This window comes from Delphinapterus leucas, chromosome 10 (genome assembly GCF_059928025.1).
Source record: "Delphinapterus leucas isolate spDelLeu-1000000601 "Yukka" chromosome 10, BTC_Dleu_Yukka2, whole genome shotgun sequence".
Taxonomy (NCBI): domain Eukaryota; kingdom Metazoa; phylum Chordata; class Mammalia; order Artiodactyla; family Monodontidae; genus Delphinapterus; species Delphinapterus leucas.
Window position 1 is genome coordinate 60,971,725 of NC_143138.1, and position 20,219 is coordinate 60,991,943.

General features: G+C 42.3%; 1 protein-coding gene and 2 long non-coding RNA genes across 3 annotated transcripts in view; 2 read left to right on the forward strand and 1 right to left on the reverse strand.

The window, feature by feature from the left end:
* LOC149748256 (uncharacterized) overlaps positions 1 to 20,219 on the forward strand; it is a 349,957-nt gene that overhangs the window by 80,659 nt on the left and 249,079 nt on the right. The window lies entirely within an intron of this gene.
* Positions 6,686 to 20,219, forward strand: part of LOC149748257 (uncharacterized) — a 36,618-nt gene continuing 23,084 nt past the window's right edge. The window contains exon 1 of the long non-coding RNA XR_016394712.1: positions 6,686 to 20,015. This is a non-coding gene — a long non-coding RNA (uncharacterized LOC149748257). The remainder of the gene's footprint in view (positions 20,016 to 20,219) is intronic.
* Positions 16,952 to 19,663, reverse strand: EIF1B (eukaryotic translation initiation factor 1B). Its single transcript, XM_022563690.2, has 4 exons — positions 19,391 to 19,663; positions 18,288 to 18,451; positions 17,975 to 18,076; positions 16,952 to 17,600 (listed from the first exon to the last, which is right to left on the reverse strand). Exons 1-4 carry the CDS (start codon positions 19,419 to 19,421, stop codon positions 17,556 to 17,558), a joined length of 342 nt encoding a protein of 113 aa, XP_022419398.1. The 5' UTR covers positions 19,422 to 19,663; the 3' UTR covers positions 16,952 to 17,555.

Genomic DNA, 20,219 nt, shown 5'->3' on the forward strand with positions numbered 1-20,219 from the left:
AGGCCAGCCCTCTTGCCTCAGCCTGAGACTAATTCCGCTGTACAATTCATGTTTCATCAGGGCAGGAGAAGCCTCTGGTCTGTAGTGTGATCAGCCTTGGCAGCCCCTAGGACCCCTTGTTCTCAGCAATTCTGCTGGGCTCCATGGTCACACCACCAGCAGCTCCCATCCACTCCTTGCCTTGAGTAACTCCCAACATGGCATCCACTAATTTGTTTCTGAACCCCAGAGCTGTATACTTGAAAAGGTGGTCAACAGAGGTGATGATGACAGTTTGAGGAAAAGAAATGTGAAGTTGCCAGAGGATGGTGACTAAGAATAACACACTGGATGCTTTCACATTCTCTCATACACTACTGGTGGGGATGTAAATTGACTCAATCATTGCTTTCTGGTAAAATGATCATAGCCTTTGACCTAGATATTGCACTTCTTTAAATTTATTCTTAAGATATAGTTGATTAATTAGACAAAGAATCAGCTATCTGGAGGCCCATTTCAGTGTTATTTATAATAACAAAAAAATGGAGACAATCTGGAGCCCAAGAAAGGGGAATTATTATATATTCATGCAATGCAACACTGTTTAGTTATCTAACCGTATCCTTTATTATCACTCATGGTTTCTGTAGACAGAGTGGAGATGGCTTATCTCTGCTCTGTGTTGTCTGGGGCCTCAGCTGGAGAACTTAAAGGCTGGAATGATCTGAAGGCTTGTTTGCTCTCATATTGGCAGACACTGATAATCAGCTAGAGACCCAACTGGGTGTGTCTGCTGGAACAATCACATGTGGCCTTTCCATGTAGGAAAGGTGGCTTCTCACCATGTGGTGGCTTGGTTCCAAGATTGAAAAGAAAGGAGAGCCAGGCAGAAGCCATCTTGCCTTTTATGACCTGCTGTGGAAGTCACACGGCATCGCCTATGCCACATTCTACTTATTCTGATAGTTACAAAAGTCTGGCTGGGCTGAAAGGAAGGAAACAAAAATGCCACCTCTCGATGGAGGCGTGTCAATGTCACATTGCAGGAAGAGCATGTGGGATGGGATTATAATATGCTGGTGCTAGCATCTATGGAAAATACAGTGTGACTGTAACTAGTCAAATCAATGTCTAATGGCATGGGAAAATGCTCATGATATATTATGAAGTTAAAAAAAATCAGATTACAAGACAATACGTACGGTATAATCCCACTTTTTTTTTTTTTTTTTTGCGGTATGCGGGCCTCTCACTGTTGTGGCCTCTCCCGTTGCAGAGCACAGGCTCCGGATGCACAGGCTCAGCGGTCATGGCTCACGGGCCCAGCCGCTCCGCGGCACATGGGATCTTCCCGGACCGGGGCACGAACCCGTGTTCCCTGCATTGGCAGGCGGACTCTCAACCACTGCGCCACCAGGGAAGCCCCAGTATAATCCCACTTTGAAGGAAAACTGTATAGATGCAAAGTATTAACAGCGGCTTCCACCGGAAATGAGATGAATTTAAATGGATAACTGTATAATCACAATTTGTTCAAGTGTGTGTGTGGTGGTGTGGGGGCGTTTATGAAAGCATCTGTCTTCTTTGCCCATAGGCAGCTCCAGGGGATTCCTTTGACCCCCTGAGTAGATCATTGGATTTAATAGTCAGGAAAATCTAGTTTTACTCAGTGATGCCTCTGCGTGTTCTGTGAGGCCCTGGCCTGAGTCCAGGTTACTTGGTGCTGATTCCCAGCAGCATGTGGCCCCAGGGACAAGGCATGAATGAATTAAAGTTTAATTAAAGGTGAAACTCTACTGTAGATGGGCTGCCTGTTTCCTCTTGGGCCGTTAGTGCAGGTGAGCCTTCGAAAGGGCAGCACAAGGACTCCTGGTAACACTGAACCTCCCTCCCGGGCTTGTGTGTAATCAGCTCCCCTGGCAATGTCGTGGGGCGCCTTTCTTCTTCTCTTGAAAAGGGGATAAAAAGATGTTGAAGGATATGGTAAGGAAAAAAAAAAACAGTGTGGGGAGAGTCTGGGGTAGCAAATGCAGAGTGGTTTCTCAGGTTAATAATCAAATTGGTCCTCAAGCCTTGCAGTCTCCCCATCCTGGGCCCCTCAAGCAGCCATTTTTAAAAGACCAGGTGGAAAAGGTTTCTTGGGGACAGACCTGACTCTCATGGGTGTCAAGGAGCACTTAGCCTGATGACCTGCTGTGAGTGTGGGCGTGGAGTGGAGGGGGTGCACGCAGTTCTGCGGCTTTGGATTTCCATCCAGAGCAGAGCCAGGGTGGACTGGTCCATGCTGCCCACACTCTCACAAACCACCTAAAGCCGACTGAATAAGAGGACCAATGGGAGGGGCTACTTACTTGGGAAACAAAATTAAGAAAGAAGTAAAGGCACTTTGATATGTACATGGAACCCAAGCAAGGAAGGTGCCACGGAGATGACTGTCCAAACCGCTGGGTGGTTTTTACAGCCACTGCCAAGCTGACCTAACTGCTCAGAGAGGTCACTGGACGATCAGAAAAAGCATCTTCTATCTAGGTCAAGTGTTGGCCTCATCACACTCTGGCTCTGGAACTTTCTGTGAGGCCCAGAAGCTCCTGGAGCCACAGTCTCCTCACCTGTGAAATGGGGCTTAGGTCACCTGCCTTACCTTGCCAGAGGTGCCAGTGAGATGGTGCCTGCCAGAGTTAGGCCTTATCCACTGCAAGATGGGAGTTTATCACAAGAATACAAGGAGACAGACTTTCATGGAAATGAGCAAAAGAAACCTTAGTTGTGCCAGGCCTTAGAAGTGACTGAAACTGGGTCCACAGAAGCTCCAGGGACCTCAGCAAATGGACGTTGTAGATCTTCGCAGTAACATGGTAACAATGCAAATAATAATAATCACAGTAATAGTGATAATAATAGTAATAAAGTTTAGCAAGCATTGACTCTGTAGAGCACATGCTCAGACCTTTATACACATCATCTCATTTACTCATTTACTCCCCACCCCAAGTGCCACCTGGGAGGCACTTTCACCTTCATTGTAGCCCTCCCTACCTACTGAGGCCTCATCATTCCAGCTTAGGCAAAGCTTTGGCTTGCCCACTGCTCCTGCTCCTCTCAGGACCTCTAGCATGACTCCCTTCAGAAAGCCACAGTGCCTGCTACTCACTGCTTGATTATTTCCCAGTTTCCCAACTCAAATTTCTGAGAGCAGGAACATCCCCGATCTGCAGGGACCGGTTGCTTATACAGTTATAGAGACATTCTTTAAGAAAGGAAAAATAAAACATATGAATGCAAATCTGGGCTCGGGAACCTGGAGGAGGCCTCTTCAGGTGAGGGCCCTGAAGCTTCAGTGCATGTATTTCAGGGTGAGTCAGCTCTAGTCTAATAATGAGATTTTTTGGTGGTTGGGGTGGAGGGTGACATTCCATGGGAACAAGCATGGCTGGTAAAAGTTGGTGCCTTTGAGCACAGCCTCTCTCTGCAGTGGTCTCCTCTCAACCACTCAGGGAAACCTGGTCTTGGGGGTAACCTGGCCATCTCTCTGTCTCATGTGTCCCTCTGTTCTTCATTCAGAAGCTGGACTTGGGAGAAGGAAACTGGGGCCAGGAACTAAGAGCAAGACTCCCTGAAGACCTGCAGAGCGAGGTGCAGGCACAGGTGCATAGTGACCAAGCAGTAATTTTGTGTCCTACATATCCCTTGTTCCTTATGTACACGGCTCCCTCAGGGATCTCATGGGTATAAGAAATGGCTAGATCGACAAATTTGGGGTACTTATGGGGCTCATGGGCCCATGGCCAAATCACCTTCTTAAAACTCAAAAGGGCAGGAATAAAGATGCAGACTTAGAGAATGGGCTTGAGGACACGGGGAGGGGGAAGGGTAAGCTGGGATGAAGTGAGAGAGTGGCATATATACACTACCAAATGTAAAATAGATACGTAGCGGGAAGCAGCCACATAGCACAGGGAGATCAGCTTGGTGCTTGGTGACCACCTAGAGGGGTGGGATAGGGAGGGTGGGAGGGAGACACAAGAGGGAGGGGATATGCGGATATATGTATACATATAGCTGAATCACTTTGTTATACAGCAGAAACTAAGACAACATTGTAAAGCAATTATACTCCAATAAGGATGTTAAAAAATGAAAAACAAAAAACTGTCAAAAGAGGCTTCCCTGGTGGTACAGTGGTAAAGAATCTGCCTTCCAATGCAGGGGACACGGGTTCCACAACAGGGTAGCAAATGCTTCTTCCTCCGGGGGTCCTGGACCTCTGGAATAAGTCCCCAGAGGGACATTTTTATGCATTTTTTTAACAGTTGACATTCTTTTAATAATATATCTTATTGACCCAATAAACCAAAATATTATTTCAATATATAATAAGGTAAAATTATTTATTAATCAGATATTTTGCTGTTTTGTATTGTCTTTAAAAGAGAATCTCTTTTTAAACTCCTTTCATGAGGTATGATTGACATACAAAAAGCTGTACATATTTTATGTATACAACTTGATGAGTTTGGAGATATACATCATGAAACTGTCACCACAATCTATTCCATAAACATATTCATCACCAAAATTTCCTCCCACCCTCTTTATTTATTATTATTTGAGGGTGGATTATAAGAACACTTAATATAAAATCTACTCTCTTAACAAATTTTAACTGTACCACACAGTATTATTAACTATAGGTGATGTGCTATGTAGTAGACTCTAGGGTTTATTCATCTTGCATAACTAAAACTTTGTATGTTTTTACTAATACCTCCCCTGGCCCTGGCAATCATCATTCTGTTCTCTGATTCCATAAGTTTGACTATTTCAGATGCCTTATATGGGTAGTGTCATGTAGTAATTGTCATTCTGTGTCTGGCTTATTTCACTTAGGGTGATGTCTCCAGCTTCATCCATGATGTCACAAATGTCATGATTTCCTTCTTTTCTAAGGCTCAATGACATTCCTTTATATGTGTGTACCACTTTTTCTTTTTTTTTTTTCTTTTTTTTTTAACATCTTTATTGGGGTATAATTGCTTTACAATGGTGTGTTAGTTTCTGCTTTATAACAAAGTGAATCAGTTATACATATACATATGTTCCCATATCTCTCCCCTCTTGCATCTCCCTCCCTCCCACCCTCCATATCCCACCCCTCCAGGCGGTCACAAAGCACCGAGCTGATCTCCCTGTGCTATGCGGCTGCTTCCCACTAGCTATCTACCTTACTTTTGGTAGTGTATATATGTCCATGCCTCTCTCTCGCTTTGTCACAGCTCACCCTTCCCCCTCCCCAAATCCTCAAGTCCGTTCTCTAGTAGGTCTGTGTCTTTATTCCTGTCTTACCCCTAGGTTCTTCATGACATTTTTTTTCTTAAATTCCATATATATGTGTTAGCATACGGCATTTGTCTTTCTCTTTCTGACTTACTTCACTCTGTATGACAGACTCTAGGTCTATCCACCTCATTACAAATAGCTCAATTTTGTTTCTTTTTATGGCTGAGTAATATTCCATTGTATATATGTGCCACACCTTCTTTATCCATTCATCCGATGATGGGCACTTAGGTTGTTTCCATGTCCTGGCTATTGTAAATAGAGCTGCAATGAACATTTTGGTACATGACTCTTTTTGAATTATGGTTTTCTCAGGGTATATGCCCAGTAGTGGGATTGCTGGGTCATATGGTAGTTCTATTTGTAGTTTTTTAAAGAACCTCCATACTGTACTCCATAGTGGCTGTACCAATTCACATTCCCACCAGCAGTGCAAGAGTGTTCCCTTTTCTCCACACCCTCTCCAGCATTTATTGTTTCTAGATTTTTTGATGATGGCCATTCTGACTGGTGTGAGATGATATCTCACTGTAGTTTTGATTTGCATTTCTCTAATGATTAATAACGTTGAGCATTCTTTCATGTGTTTGTTGGCAGTCTGTATATCTTCTTTGGAGAAATGTCTATTTAGGTTTTCTGCCCATTTTTGGATTGGGTTGTTTGTTTTTTTGTTATTGAGCTGCATGAGCTGCTTGTAAATTTTGGAAATTAATCCTTTGTCAGTTGCTTGACTTGCAAATATTTTCTTCCATTCTGAGGGTTGTCTTTTGGTCTTGTTTATGGTTTCCTTTGCTGTGCAAAAGCTTTGAAGTTTCATTAGGTCCCATTTGTTTATTTTTGTTTTTATTTCCATTTCTCTAGGAGGTGGGTCAAAAAGGATCTTGCTGTGATTTATGTCATAGAGTGTTCTGCCTATGTTTTCCTCTAAGAGTTTGATAGTTTCTGGCCTTACATTTAGGGCTTTAATCCATTTTCAGCTTATTTTTGTGTAATGGTGTAAGGGAGTGATCTAATCTCATACTTTTACATGTACCTGTCCAGTTTTCCCAACACCACTTATTGAAGAGGCTGTCCTTTCTCCACTGTACATTCCTGCCTCCTTTATCAAAGATAAGGTGTCCATATGTGCGTGGGTTTATCTCTGGGCTTTCTATCCTGTTCCATTGATCTATCTTTCTGTTTTTGTGCCAGTACCATAATGTCTTGATTACTGTAGCTTTGTAGTACAGTCTGAAGTCAGGGAGCCTGATTCCTCCAGCTCCATTTTTCGTTCTCAAGATTGCTTTGGTTATTCGGGGTCTTTTGTGTTTCCATACAAATTGTGAAATTTTTTGTTCTAGTTCTGTGAAAAATGCCAGTGGTAGTTTGATAGGGATTGCGTTGAATCTGTAGATTGCTTTGGGTAGTAGAGTCATTTTCACAATGTTGATTCTTCCAATCCAAGAACATGGTATATCTCTCCATCTATTTGTATCATCTTTAATTTCTTTCATCAGTGTCTTATAATTTTCTGCATACAGGTCTTTTGTCTCCTTAGGTAGGTTTATTCCTAGATATTTTATTCTTTTTGTTGCAATGGTAAATGGGAGTGTTTTCTTGATTTCACTTTCAGATTTTTCATCATTAGTGTATAGGAATGCAAGAGATTTCTGTGCATTAATTTTGTATCCTGCAACTTTACCAAATTCATTGATTAGCTCTAGTAGTTTTCTGGTAGCATCTTTAGGATTCTCTATGTATAGTATCATGTCATCTGCAAACAGTGACAGCTTTGCTTCTTCTCTTCCTATTTGGATTCCTTTTATCTCCTTTTCTTCTCTGATTGCTGTGGCTCAAACTTCCAAACCTATGTTGAATAAGAGTGGTGAGAGTGGGCAGCCTTGTCTTGTTCCTGATCTTAGTGGAAATGCTTTCAGTTTTTCACCATTGAGGACGATGTTGGCTGTGGGTTTGTCATATATGGCCTTTATTATGTTGAGGAAAGTTCCCTCTATGCCTACTTTCTGGAGGGTTTTTATCATAAATGGGCGTTGAATTTTGTCAAAAGCTGTCTCTGCATCTATTGAGATGATCATATGGTTTTTCTCCTTCAATTTGTTAATATGGTTTATCCCATTGATTGTTTTGCATATATTGAAGAATCCTTGCATTCCTGGAATAAACCCCACTTGATCATGGTGTATGATCCTTTTAATGTGCTGTTGGATTCTGTTTGCTAGTATTTTGTTGAGGATTTTTGCATCTATGTTCATCAGTGATATTGGCCTGTAGTTTTCTTTCTTTGTGACATCCTTGTCTGGTTTTGGTATCAAGGTGATGGTGGCCTCGTAGAATGAATTTGGGATTGTTCCTCCCTCTGCTATATTTTGGAAGAGTTTGAGAAGGATAGGTGTTAGCTCTTCTCTAAATGTTTGATAGAATTTGCCTGTGAAGCCATCTGGTCCTGGGCTTTTGTTTGTTGGAAGATTTTTAATCACAGTTTCAGTTTCAGTGCTTGTGATTGGTCTGTTCATATTTTCTATTTCTTCCTGATTCAGTCTTGGCAGGTTGTGCATTTCTAAGAATTTGTCCATTTCTTCCAGGTTGTCCATTTTATTGGCATAGAGTTGCTTGTAGTAATCTCTCATGATCTTTTGTATTTCTGCAGTGTCAGTTGTTACTTCTCCTTTTTCATTTCTAATTCTATTGATTTGAGTCTTCTCCCTTTAAACCAAATTTTTTATTATGTTTTTTTCCTGAGCGCCTGGAGCACTTGAGAGTTTAGCCAGTATCATAGAACCTCTCCATCTCTTCTCATTTTTAGGTCTTTTCTCTAAAACAAACTCAAATGCAAGCAAACTAGATGACTATGTAGGAAATATAAGGGCTGGCTTTAAGCAGGTCAGTAGCATTAGCTATTGGCCATGTGCTGGTACTGCAGCTACTATTTTTTTTTCAACTTAGTAAATTTACAAAAGATATCCCTGCCACACTATAACAAAGAGAGGCAACAAAGAGAATTAGAAAGTGAAAAAGAAGCACTATCCTCAAAGAACTACATTAGCACCTGATATCTCCAAATACACTGGTTGAGGAGAGTGACAGACGCAGTGAAGATGATCCAGCTTGAGGAGGGTGCCATTGTATATATACATATCACCTCTTCTTTATCCATTCATCTATTGATGGACACTTAGGTTGTCCATCAATATGGACAGGATATGGAAATATCTTGGCTGTAGTAAACTATGTTGCAGTGAACATAGGTATGCATATATCTTTTCAAATTGTGTTTTCATTTTCTTTGGATAAATACCCAGGAATGGAATTGCTGGATTGTACGGTAGCTCTATTTTTAATTTTTTTTGAGGAACCTCCATACTGTTTTGCATAGTGGCTGCACCAATTTACATGCCCACCAACAGTGTATGAGGGTTCCCTTTTCTCCACACCCTCTCTATTCTAACAGGTGTGAGGTGATATCTCGTTGTGGTTTTGATTTGCATTTCCCTGATAATTAGTGATGTTGAACATCTTTGCATGTGCCTGTTGACCATCTCTGTGCCTTTGGAAAAATGTCTCAATACTCTGCCCGGTTTTAAAATTGGATTGTTTGTTTGTTTTTGATATTAAGTTGTTTGAATTCTTAATATATTTTGGATATTAACCCTTTATTGGATATAGGATTTGCAAATATCTTCTCCCATTCAGTAGGTTGCCTTTTGATTTTGTAGATGGTTTTCTTTTCTGTGCAGAAGCTTTTTAGTTTAGTGTAGTCCCACTTGTTTATTTTTGCTTTTGTTGCCTTCACTTTTGGGGACAGATCCAAAAATTCCACACCAAGACAAAAGTCAAGGAGCTTACCACCTATGTTTTCTTTTAGGATTTTTTATAATTTCAGGTCTTACATTTAATTCTTTAACTCATTTGAATTTAGTTTTGTGTATGATGTGCAAAAATGGTCTAGTTTGGGCTTCCCTGGTGGCGCAGTTGTTAAGAATCTGCCTGCCACTACAGGGGACACGGGTTTGAGCCCTGGTCCGGGAAGATCCCACATGCCGCGAAGCAGCTAAGCCCGTGTGCCACAACTACTGAGCCTGCGTGCCTAGAGCCTGTGCTCCGCAACAAGAAAAGCCAACCCAACGAGAAGCCCGTGCACTGCAACGAAGAGTAGCCCCTGCTCGACGCAACTAGAGAAAGCCGGTGCACAGCAACAAAGACACAACACAGCCAAAAAAAAAAAAAAAAAAAAAATTAGAAATAAATAAATTAATTAAAAAAAAATCTAGTTTCATTCTTTTACTTTTAGCTGTCCAGTTTTCCCAACACCACTTATTGAAGAGACTGTCTTTCCCCCATTGTATATTCTTGCCTCCTTTGTTGTTGACTGACTATATGTGTGGGGGTTTATTTCTGGGCTCTCTATTCTGTTCCCTTGATCGATGTGTCTGTATCTTACTGCTTTGATTAGTATAGCTTTGTAGTATAGTTTGAAATCAGGGATTATGATGCCTCCATTTTTGTTCTTCTTTCTCAGGATTGCTTTGGCTAATCAGTGTCTTTTGTGGTTCTATATAAATTATAGGATAATTTAGTTGAGTTCCTGAAAAATGCCATGGGTATTCTGATAGGGATTGCACTGAATCTGTAGATTGCTTTGGGTAGTATGGACATTTTAACAATATTAATTCTTCTGCTCCATGAGCACAGTATACCTTTCCATTTATTGTGTCATCTTCAATTTCTTTCATCAGTGTCTTACAGTTTTCAGAGCATAGGTCTTTCACCTCCTTGGTTAAATTTATTTTCAGGTATTTTATTCTTTTTGACATGATTGTAAATAGGATTGTTTTCTTGATTTCACTTTCTGATAGTATGTTATTGGTATATAGAAATGTAACAGATTTCCATATATTAATTTTGTATTCTACGACATTACTGAATTCACTTATTAGTTCTAATAGTTTTTTGGTGGCATCTTTAATGTTTTCTATGTATAGTATCATGTCATCTGCAAACAGTAGCAGTTTTACTTCTTCCTCTCCAATTTGGATGCCTTTTATTTATTTTTCTCTTGTCTGATTGCTGTGGCTAGGACTTCTAATACTATGTTGAACAGAAGTGGTAAGAGTGGGCATCCTTGTCTTGTTACTAATTCTAAAGGAAAAGATTTCAGCTTTTCACTGTTGAGTATGATGTTAGCTGTGGATTTGCCATGAACGACCTTTGTTGTGTTGAGGTGTGTTCCCTCTGTACTCACTTTGGTGAGAGTCTATTGGAGCCATTTTTCCAACAGCATTTGCTCACTTTGTGTTTCTGTGTCACTGTTTGGTAGTTCTCACAATATTTCAAACTTTTTCATTATTATTATATATGTTATTGTGATCTGTGATCAGTGATTGATGTTACTATTGGAAAAAGATTATGACTCACTGAAGGCTCAGTTGATGGTTAACACTTTTTAGCAATAAAGTATTTTAAAATAAGGTATATACATAGTTTTTTAGGCATAATACTATTGCACTCTTAATAGACTACAGTATAGTGTAGGTATAACTTTTCTACATACTGGAAAACCAAAAAGTTCATGGTACTCTCTTTTTTTAAATATTTGTTAAGATTCTAGTGTTTTTTTTAACTTTATTGAAGTACAGTTGATTTACAATGTTGTGTTAATTACTACTATACAGCAAAGTGATTCAGTTATACATATATATTCTTCTTTATATTCTTTTCCATTATGGTTTATCACAGGATATTGAATATAGTTCCCTGTGCTTTACAGTAGGACCTTGTTTATCCATCCTGTATATAATAGTTTACATCTGCTAATCCCAAACTCCCACTCCATTCCTCCTCCACCTCCCCTCCCTCTTGGCAACCACAAGTCTGTTCTCTATGTCTGTGAGTCTGTTTCTGTTTCAGAGATATGTTCATAACATATCTCTGTCATATTTTGTGTCATATTTTAGATTCCACATATAAGTGATATCATATGGTGTTTGTCTTTCTCTTTCTGACTTCACTTGGTATGATAATCTCTAGGTCCATCCACATTGCTGCAGATGGCATTATTTCATTCTTTTTTATGGCTGAGTAATATTCCATTGTATATATATACCGCATCTTCTTTATCTATTAATTTGCCGATGGACATTTAGGTTGTTTCCATGTCTTGGCTATTGTAAATAGTGCTGCTATGAACATTAGGGTGCATGCATCTTTTTGAATTAGTTTCGTCTGGATATAGCCCAGGAGTGGGATTGCTGGATCATATGTCAACTCTATTTTTAGTTCTTTCAGGAACCTCCATATTGTTTTTCATAGTGGCTGCATGGTGGTACTCTCTTTATTACAATATTCACTTTATTGTAGTGGGCTGGAAAGAACCACAATGTCTCCGAGGTATGCCTGTATTTGAAAGATGGGAAATATTAGGGGATATTTCTATGTGATGAAAAGGATTCAGTAGGGAGGAAAAAAATTGATGATTCAGAAAAAGGAGGGTAATTACAGTGATAATTCATGGAGAAGAGGGGACCATGCTCATGATACAAATTGAGGGGTTGGTTTTAATGGGAGCAAGTACCCTTCATCCATTATAAGCAGGAAAGAAGACAGTATGCACAGTTGCCCTAGATGAGAGGATTTAGAGATGGAAAAATGAAGCAATTTCAAATATGTCAACGATGGATGAGGCAAAGCCTTCAGCTGTGTAAGATGGAGGATGGGGGTGAAGGGAGAGGGAAAACGACGATTGTTTTCCTTCAGCAGCCATCAGCTGTCCTGTGCAGGTATTGAGCCAGTGGTTGAGTTTAACAAGGGTTGCGGTTTTGACAAACGAGTATAAAGGAAGGAGGCAAGATCAAAGGAGATGAGGGTATTTGCAAGGAGGTAATTATGATGGTAAGCCAAGGGAGCTGTGCTGGGTCATGAAGTCTTTGAGAACTGCATGAGCCGATATATGTAAGTTATTCAGAACTCTGTGTTACAAATGTTAAAAAGAGGTTAGCCATTTTTACTTTTATTGCAAGGGAAGTGAGAAAATGAGGGACAATGCTTGGTAAAAATGTGGAAGGGTCAAAGGATTTATTGTTAGAGATAATACATTTTCTGATGTAATACCTCCTAATATCTCTCTGGGGGGATTCCCTGGTCAGATGCCCATCTTGTGATGCTGTCCTTGATTCATGTAGAATCAAATCCCTAAAGTACAATTCCCAGGTTGCCACTGAGCTTCCATTAGGCTTCCCTCACTTGTGAAGGTGAGATCTGCCAGAGGCTCTCCAAGTGAGTATATTACTAATGATTAATCTGCCAAGTGAGTCCTGTTCTGGGTTGTTTAGGCCTAACGCAGTGGCATCATTGTGGACGTTAGGTCTTTAAGGGAGTCCAGTCACTGCTTTTCCCAGGCAAAAGCTGCTAATGTTCAAGTGATCCTCTAAGTGGGTGTGACTCCAGTAGCCAAAAAGGCACACTTACCTGTGTATTGGTCTAAGACAGACAGAGGTTTAAATTGAGAGCGCTATGCATTTACGGTGTGTGTGTGTGTGTGTGTGTGTGTAAAACTCCAGATTGTGTTCCTCAACAGGTGACAATTTAGAAGGAGCCTTGTTTTCTAACTTAATCATCCATTCTCTGGAGGCCATAAACAGATGTCTCTATTTACACTTGAATTAAATTCCTTCTAATAACACTGTGCTAGATAGTAGGTGAGATGGCTTTATACATCCACAGGGCAAGACCATGAAAGCATTTTCTTCTCTCTCCCAGGTAAAAGCAAACTGCAATAGATTTCTATGGATTGCAGTAATAAGGCATTGGCTAGATCAATTTATGCATAACATTTGAGGGGTGACAAAATTAAACCTGTCAGCCGGTGCTTTAATGATGCCTGCAACAACCTAAACCTCCTGTAATTTACTGAGAACTGCCAAGAGCAATCAAGTTTTTAAAGTGGCCACAAGGGGGTGTTAAAGGACTACATACTTGCTCTAATCATCCCCTCCCTCTTCCCACCCTTTCTAGTCCTTACTTGAAGAATCATCCCCTATATACCCAATGTTGTTTCATTTCAACAATCTTAGTTTATCGAGTAGGTTGCTACTGATTCTCATAGTTTAATCTGAATATCAGGCTAATGTCTCCTGAGTTTTTAGCAAGTTAATGGCAGTTAGGCACTCAGTGTGGATGTTTGTGACCAGGGAGTAGATGGGCCTTTTTCCTACTTCAAGGAAGTATACTGCTCTCTAAATCCTTGGTGATGTTTTCCCCATGGAATTTGTCATGATCGACATGGATTAAAGTACTTTCTGATTTTATCTCCACTCTCCTTTATGTTGTTCCTTGCCCAGTGACTGAGGAGGTGGGCCTGGGGTCCTGATAATGGATGAAAGACACATGGAGACAAACCTGGGGGTTACAGCTAGTTTCCTTCTGGACCATTCTATAGGCTCAGAGACCCTTCAGGATAGAGCAGAGGGCTGCAGCGGTAGCTCAGCTTGGGGGTCAAGATCACTTAAATTCCCATCAGGGGATTTGAACTTTAGTCCCCTTTGTGCATTGAATGAATGGTGCTTATCTCTATGTAATTGCTTTCTGCATGAAAAGTAGTTTGTAGGTTGTTCACTGGTTTGAGAGGAAGGCACCACGATTCAGATCATGCCCTCAGTTCATGGGCAGATCTATTGTTTCTCCTGCTAGGTTCAAAATAAGACTTATGAGCTAATGGGTGAGCCATCCCCCTCACACTGGCATCCTCACTGCCAATGCTGAGTTTAAATTGCCCTTTAAGTTCCCCATATAGGCCAGAGAATCCCCACAGGCCGCATGTCATCTGACACAACAATGGCTGGATTAGGAACATCCAAGGACAGCTTGGTATTCCCTCCTCTACTGGCAGTAGTTCCACCCTGAATGGTTTTCCAGGAGTGAAGAAATAGCCATTCCTCTGGTTTATGACTTTTCTTTTTCCAAGCTTCCACTATCCAGATGAAAAGGGAGTTAAAGGCCCACATAACCTTGTGAAAGGAGCTGTCAATGCTGAAGGCGCCTTACATGGTTTTGTTCCTGCTTAATTCTGGCTGGTGCACTTGGCCCCTTGATCCCAGACAAGCACAGCGTTGCCTGGCTATCGCCTGTCAAGCGAGGCCAGCTGGTTGCTGTCCACCGCAAGTGAGAATTCTTTGTTTTTAGATACGGCAGGGCCACGCCTGCCTCATTTCCTTCCCACATGGAATTCTGGCTTGGTGTGGGGAAACCTCACAGGCCCAGTGGAACAAGTTTGTGTGGGCAATCTAATGAGCTTGATTTTTCCTGAGTTCTAACTGCCCATTCCTTTAGCTGCAGCCCAGCTGGTGACAGGAGGCACACAGAAGTCTGTTACCATTCTGTTTGTCTCAAGTTATTTTGGTTAACTGCATCCTGATTGGAACTAGAACTATTCCTTCCATAAGATCAGAGCTGCCCCCTTTCTAGGGTGGTTCAGAGAACAGCTCTTACTTGAGCTCCTGAACAGGAAGAGCAGGCTGCACCCCCAGGCTTTCCTCTGCCTTGTGTGGGGCCCAGATCTTGTGGGGACAAGATTGAGGGCAGAGGACATCGTTGCTATAGCAGCAGTTTACTCGGCTGTGCCTCAGTCAACCAAAGGTTAGTTTCCTACTGGCTTCACCAAGGCCTCAGCTGAACCTAGAGGTCTAGGGACAATCTACTAGTCCTCTACTTGGTAGTTTTTGTTTCGCACCGTCAAAGTACAGACCACTAAAAAAACTGCAGATCACAGTCTCCCCACACAGGAGACACAAGGAGATACCGTTTGGCTGGTTATTTTAACTGCATTTGTAGGGCATATTCTCCCTCCTGTTACACAATGCCATCTAGTCCTTTTTGCAGACAAGAGTGTTGCAGTCCCTGAAGTGGACAAGAACTTTGAGCTATGTCCTTAGGTATCTCTGAGGCTCCCAGACAGCTTTCCCACATGAGGGGATTTGACTTTGACTGGTTTCAGTAAAATTGCAATCTGTAGCTATTTCCATTGCACTGCTCAAAGACAAGGGTGCACAATACTGTTCTCGCTCCAAGGATGGGGACTGCCCTACAGGTGACAAGTCCAATCAGGTATCTGGGGCTCACAGATTGAGGGATCAGAAAGAGGTGCTCCTCACAAAATCCAGAGTGAAGTATTACTCAAGGCTTTTGATCCTATCTAGTGGGAGTGGCCTGACACATGAAGTGATGGCCAAGAGCTTATCTGTGGGGGCCAAGAGGAGGGGCCTTTTTCTTTCCATCTAACGAGGTTTCCCTTGTCCTGTCCACCTCTTGTTCAATCAATCTCAACAGTCAATTCTTTTCTGGGCATCACCTCAGATCTCCATAGATGAACACTTGAATGTGCGTGTTAATGTAAATTTCTGCTTTATCATTTTCATAACGATTTCCACAGCACCTCTCAATGTGAGGTGGAATCATTGCAAAATGTTACAGGTAGAAAAGTGAGGATTTCTCAATTAAGTTGGAAAATTCTCCCATGCCGCTTGATCTTCTTGGTTGTATTATACTGCTGTTTTCCAGAAACCAGCTTACCAAATTTGGCACTATATTCTGGTGTACTCACTTCTCAATATTCCCAGTCTTTCTTGATTAGAGGTATGATGGGGTGAGAATGTAACAAAACCTATCACTTAAGTATCCTTCAGAGGTAAACTCTGTGGGGGCTAATTTTGTTTTTCCAAAAGCAGCACCATCAAAGCAGGAGGAAAGGTTAAGCCGGTACAGAATGCAGTGACATTTTTCACACCACTATCCCACTGCATTAAGCTAAAAAGCACACATCTACACAATAGTTCCCTTCTTATCCAAGATTTCACTTTCTGCAGTTTCAGTTACCCATGGTCCAAAACAAAAATATTAGATGGAAAATTCTAGGGATAATTCATAGGTTTTATATTGGGCACTATTCTGGGTAGCGTGAGGAGATGGAATCTTGCACCATTCTGCTCCATCTGGGTGAGACATGATTCATCCCTTTCTCCAGCGTATCCACACTGTATATGCTATCTGCCGCTTAGTATAGGAAAAAACATAATATATATAGGGCTTGATACTATCTGCAGTTTCAGACATCCATTGGGGGTCTTGGAATGTATCCCCTTTGGATAAAGAGGTGACTACTCTAGATGTATTTCTCTGCCTTGGCTAAATGGTTTTAATGATACAGCTTGTGTAACTGAGCAAATAATCACAGCTCAATAAAAAGCAGAAGTCTGGAACTGAAGAGGATGAGCTGCAGAAACCTCGTAATTAAGAACTGTGAATTCTCTTATTTCTCACCCTACCCCCAACACCCATGCACCACTGCCCTTGGCTCTTACTTCCTCTGGTGAATACCAAACCGTGACTTAGTGAAAGAACATGGCTTTTCTGGCTGGAAGCCCTTGGCTGGCACCCCAACTCTGTCACTTTCTAGCACTCTAGGAAGTTAACCCTAACCCTAACCCCAATGCCTTCCACCCACACTTGCAGGGCACTGCCTGTGACTAAATTTATTTTATGTCAGGAACCTAGTTTACTGTCTGTCACTTAGGGATAGACTTGTGTTGGCACCCCACTAACATAACCAATAAAAATAAATAAAATAATTCTCTGTGCCAATACGTAAGTTTAAACTATGCTTCATTTTCTTTTAAAAAATTTAACAGTACATTCTGGCAAATTCTTGGCTCTGAGTTTATACTGTTTCTACTCATTTTTAAGTAAGTAAAGAACAAAATTACATATATAACAAAGGTTCTCCTCTAGCTCTTCACAGCATCTGAAATCAACTGGAAAGAATACACAGAATGAGACAATTATGAAAGACAAACTATATGTGTATATTACTTGCTTAGATTTGGGAGCCTAACTGCTCACAAAAGGATTCATATATTTCTTTTTTTATTGTTAAGCTGCAACATACATGGTTTAATCAAGTGAAAATTAATAAACTGAACAATAAACAAATAAACACTCAAAACAAAATATTTTCCATTGGAAACATGTTAAGATGAATACGGGGTTTCATTACCATCTTACTGCAATTTTCTTATGTGTTACTAGCCTACATACCCCATGTTTTCTGTAATCATGCAGATGTGAATGAAAGTTTGAATGATTAAATAAATGAAAAGTCCGTTTACTGCAGAGAATCATTTCACAAGGCAGCCAAACTTGGTTTAGAGAACAAAATTATTCAAGAAATTCTCCACGTATTTAGGTTCATTTTAGAATCCATGAACCTTAAGCTGTTCCTCCTTGACAATGCCAACCTGCAAAATAAAATTTAATTTAGCAGAATCACTCTGGGTAACACATAAATTCATTCCTAAGAAGACAGAGCAGTCATTAAAAAGAATCATTGTTAATAGGTTACTGCAACACTGTATTTGTGGCATAAACTGTTAATAACAAAAACTCAACACATATTTGAATATCCTGACATTCCACAAAACATCCTAAATGGACACAGGAATGATCAGGTCATTCTAATGACAAAATAAACTGGTACTCCTGCCCAGATAAGTACAACTAATGTGCTTCATTCACATGATTTTTTTTACTAAGTAGGTAATAATTCACATTGCCCTTAAATACAATTTTAGAAGCAATCTCAAGGTTGTACATAAAGCACCCAATCACTCACCTCCAAGAGAAACTGGCAAATGTTTTTTCTTTGGTCACCTTGAAGCTGAATAACCTCTCCGTATTCAGGATGTTCAATCACAGTACCATTACAGGCAAATTTCTGAAGAAGTAGATTCAGCATAACTGAGTCAAATACAATGATATTTTACTTTCACCCTAAGATTATCTGGATGTTAATTAAGAGTATGAACAGTTTCCTTGGGTCCAATCATTTTAACCCACGCTAACGTGAAGTAAAAGGTGTGAACCGTAATCCTATTTAGACGTGTGTGAGTAACTATATTTTGATCTCTTCTCCCTAACACCTTTACCTTTTTGAAAGCTTTCACAAGCTTCTTCTTGTCATAATCATCTGCAATGCCCTGAACAGTAGTCAGTGTCTTTCTGCCGTTCCGTTGCTGGATTCTTATATGAATGTAATCCTCAGTCCCTGCCGGGAGTAAGTCGTCACCCTTAGTTGCATCAGCAAAGGGGTCTACAAAGGGATACAAAAAAATCCAAAGCAGGAAAATATCTTTTAGTCAGTAATTTCCAGATACAGCTACGCTACAATCTAGAAACTCAGCAAAGAAGGTTCTAGTGCTTCTGCTTTCTTTCTGCAGGTGCGGATGTGGGGGAGTGATAAGGGTAGAGTATTAATAAAACCTACAAGGTACTTTCACAAAAAGAGATTTTAAACAGGTATGTCCACTGATACCGGAACAGAAAAACGTTGTTATAGATGTTATCGTTGGACATAATCCTCTAATGAGAGAAAAGAGATTTTAAGACCTTAATTTTAGAGCCACTATAAAAATGTGCGTCATCTCGATTACATTCTGATGACAACAGAAACATTCACAAATGCCACCCCAATCATTTAACCCTAACTCTGCCTCGAAAAAAGATCTATATATGTATATCAAGAGTAATTTTACGTATTACTACGCAAGTAGAGAAGACTGGCCCACTGCCCTGTAACAGATCAGAGGCCTGATACGCAGCATCTTTTACTAAATGCGCCCGAGAGCAGCCACGAACAGCCCCGACCGCTAATGGACGCCGATGCCCCAGCCCGAGCCGGCGTCCCCCTGGCGATCAGCAGGGCAAGTCTGGGGGCGGAACAGGGTCGCAGAGGTGGCAGGGAGCAGAAGCGAGCAGCAGGAGGGTCCAGGAGCGGGTAGGGGGCGGCACAAGGTCCGCGGCCGGGACTCCGGGGGCCGTCCTCGGAGAGGGGGTCGCCAGGGGCCCGGTCGCCATCTTCCGGGCACCGAGACAAAGCCCCACTCGGGGTGCGGGGAGGGCGGCCGGGTGCCTTTTGGGGCGGGGGTCCGGCGAGCGGCCCCGGCGAGGGCGGGCAGCGGCGGCCTACCGGCCGAGAGGCGCGCAGGGGACGTGGGGTCACGGGAGGGGCGGTGGGGCGACCCGCTCTTACCGAAAGATTGGAGGTTCTGGATAGTGGACATGCGATACTAGTGTGAGGCCGGTGAAGGGATAAAATTCCTGCGGGGCCCGCCCGGATCACCGTGTCAGGAGGCGGTAGTAGCGAGAAAACGGAAATAAATAAGGAGACGCTTCGCCCCGGGGTTGGGAAGCGGCTGGATCGGCGGCGGAAGCCGGGAGGAGGCAGGAAGAGGCGGCAGCAACGGATGCGAGGACGCGAGAGAAGAGGCGGCGCTGCGGCTTCTCCGACAAAATGGCCGACGGAGACTATTTAGCCGCGCCCGCCGCCCCTCCCACGTGACCCTACCGCGCTTGGCGCCCTGGGACTTGTAGTTTTCACGAGGCAAGAGAGCCCGGAAAGCCTGGAGCGGGCGGGCTTCCGGGACCTCAATTCCCAGCAGGGAGTGCGCCCCCCAGCGGCGGGCGGCGGGGCCGGAAAGGGTCCAGAGGGCTGCAGAGACATCTGCCTAGAGCTCGTAGGTCTGCAGCTGTCCTCCCCGCGGTCTCTCAGGCTCTCCATTGACTCGCCTTCTCTCGCGGTACAGTGGCAGCAACGAGTGTTCGGTGCTGGGGGGGATTATCTCCATGAGTCACCCTCGCTCGAGGCCTTGGGTAATGTAAGTGAAATCGGGGTACAGGAGCAGAACAAGGTCCCTAGTCCCGGCTTTCGACTTGATGGCTGCCCCTCAGCACCTCCCCTCCTCCCCTCCCGCCTTGTCCGGTTGCAGGAACCCTGTTCGTCCCTACCAAGGGTCGAGGTGGGAGCCTCCTGCCCAGGATTGGGCTGCCCTCCGATTCCCTAGCGCGGTGGTTCTCAAACT

Coding starts and splice junctions, on each gene's coding strand:
- EIF1B (XM_022563690.2), bottom strand. CDS start 19,421: ATGTCCACTATCCAGAACCTCCAATCTTTCG. Junction 18,452..19,390: donor CCAGAACCTCCAATCTTTCG/GTAAGAGCGGGT, acceptor ATCCCTTTGTAG/ACCCCTTTGCTGATGCAACT. Junction 18,077..18,287: donor TTGTGAAAGCTTTCAAAAAG/GTAAAGGTGTTA, acceptor CTACTTCTTCAG/AAATTTGCCTGTAATGGTAC.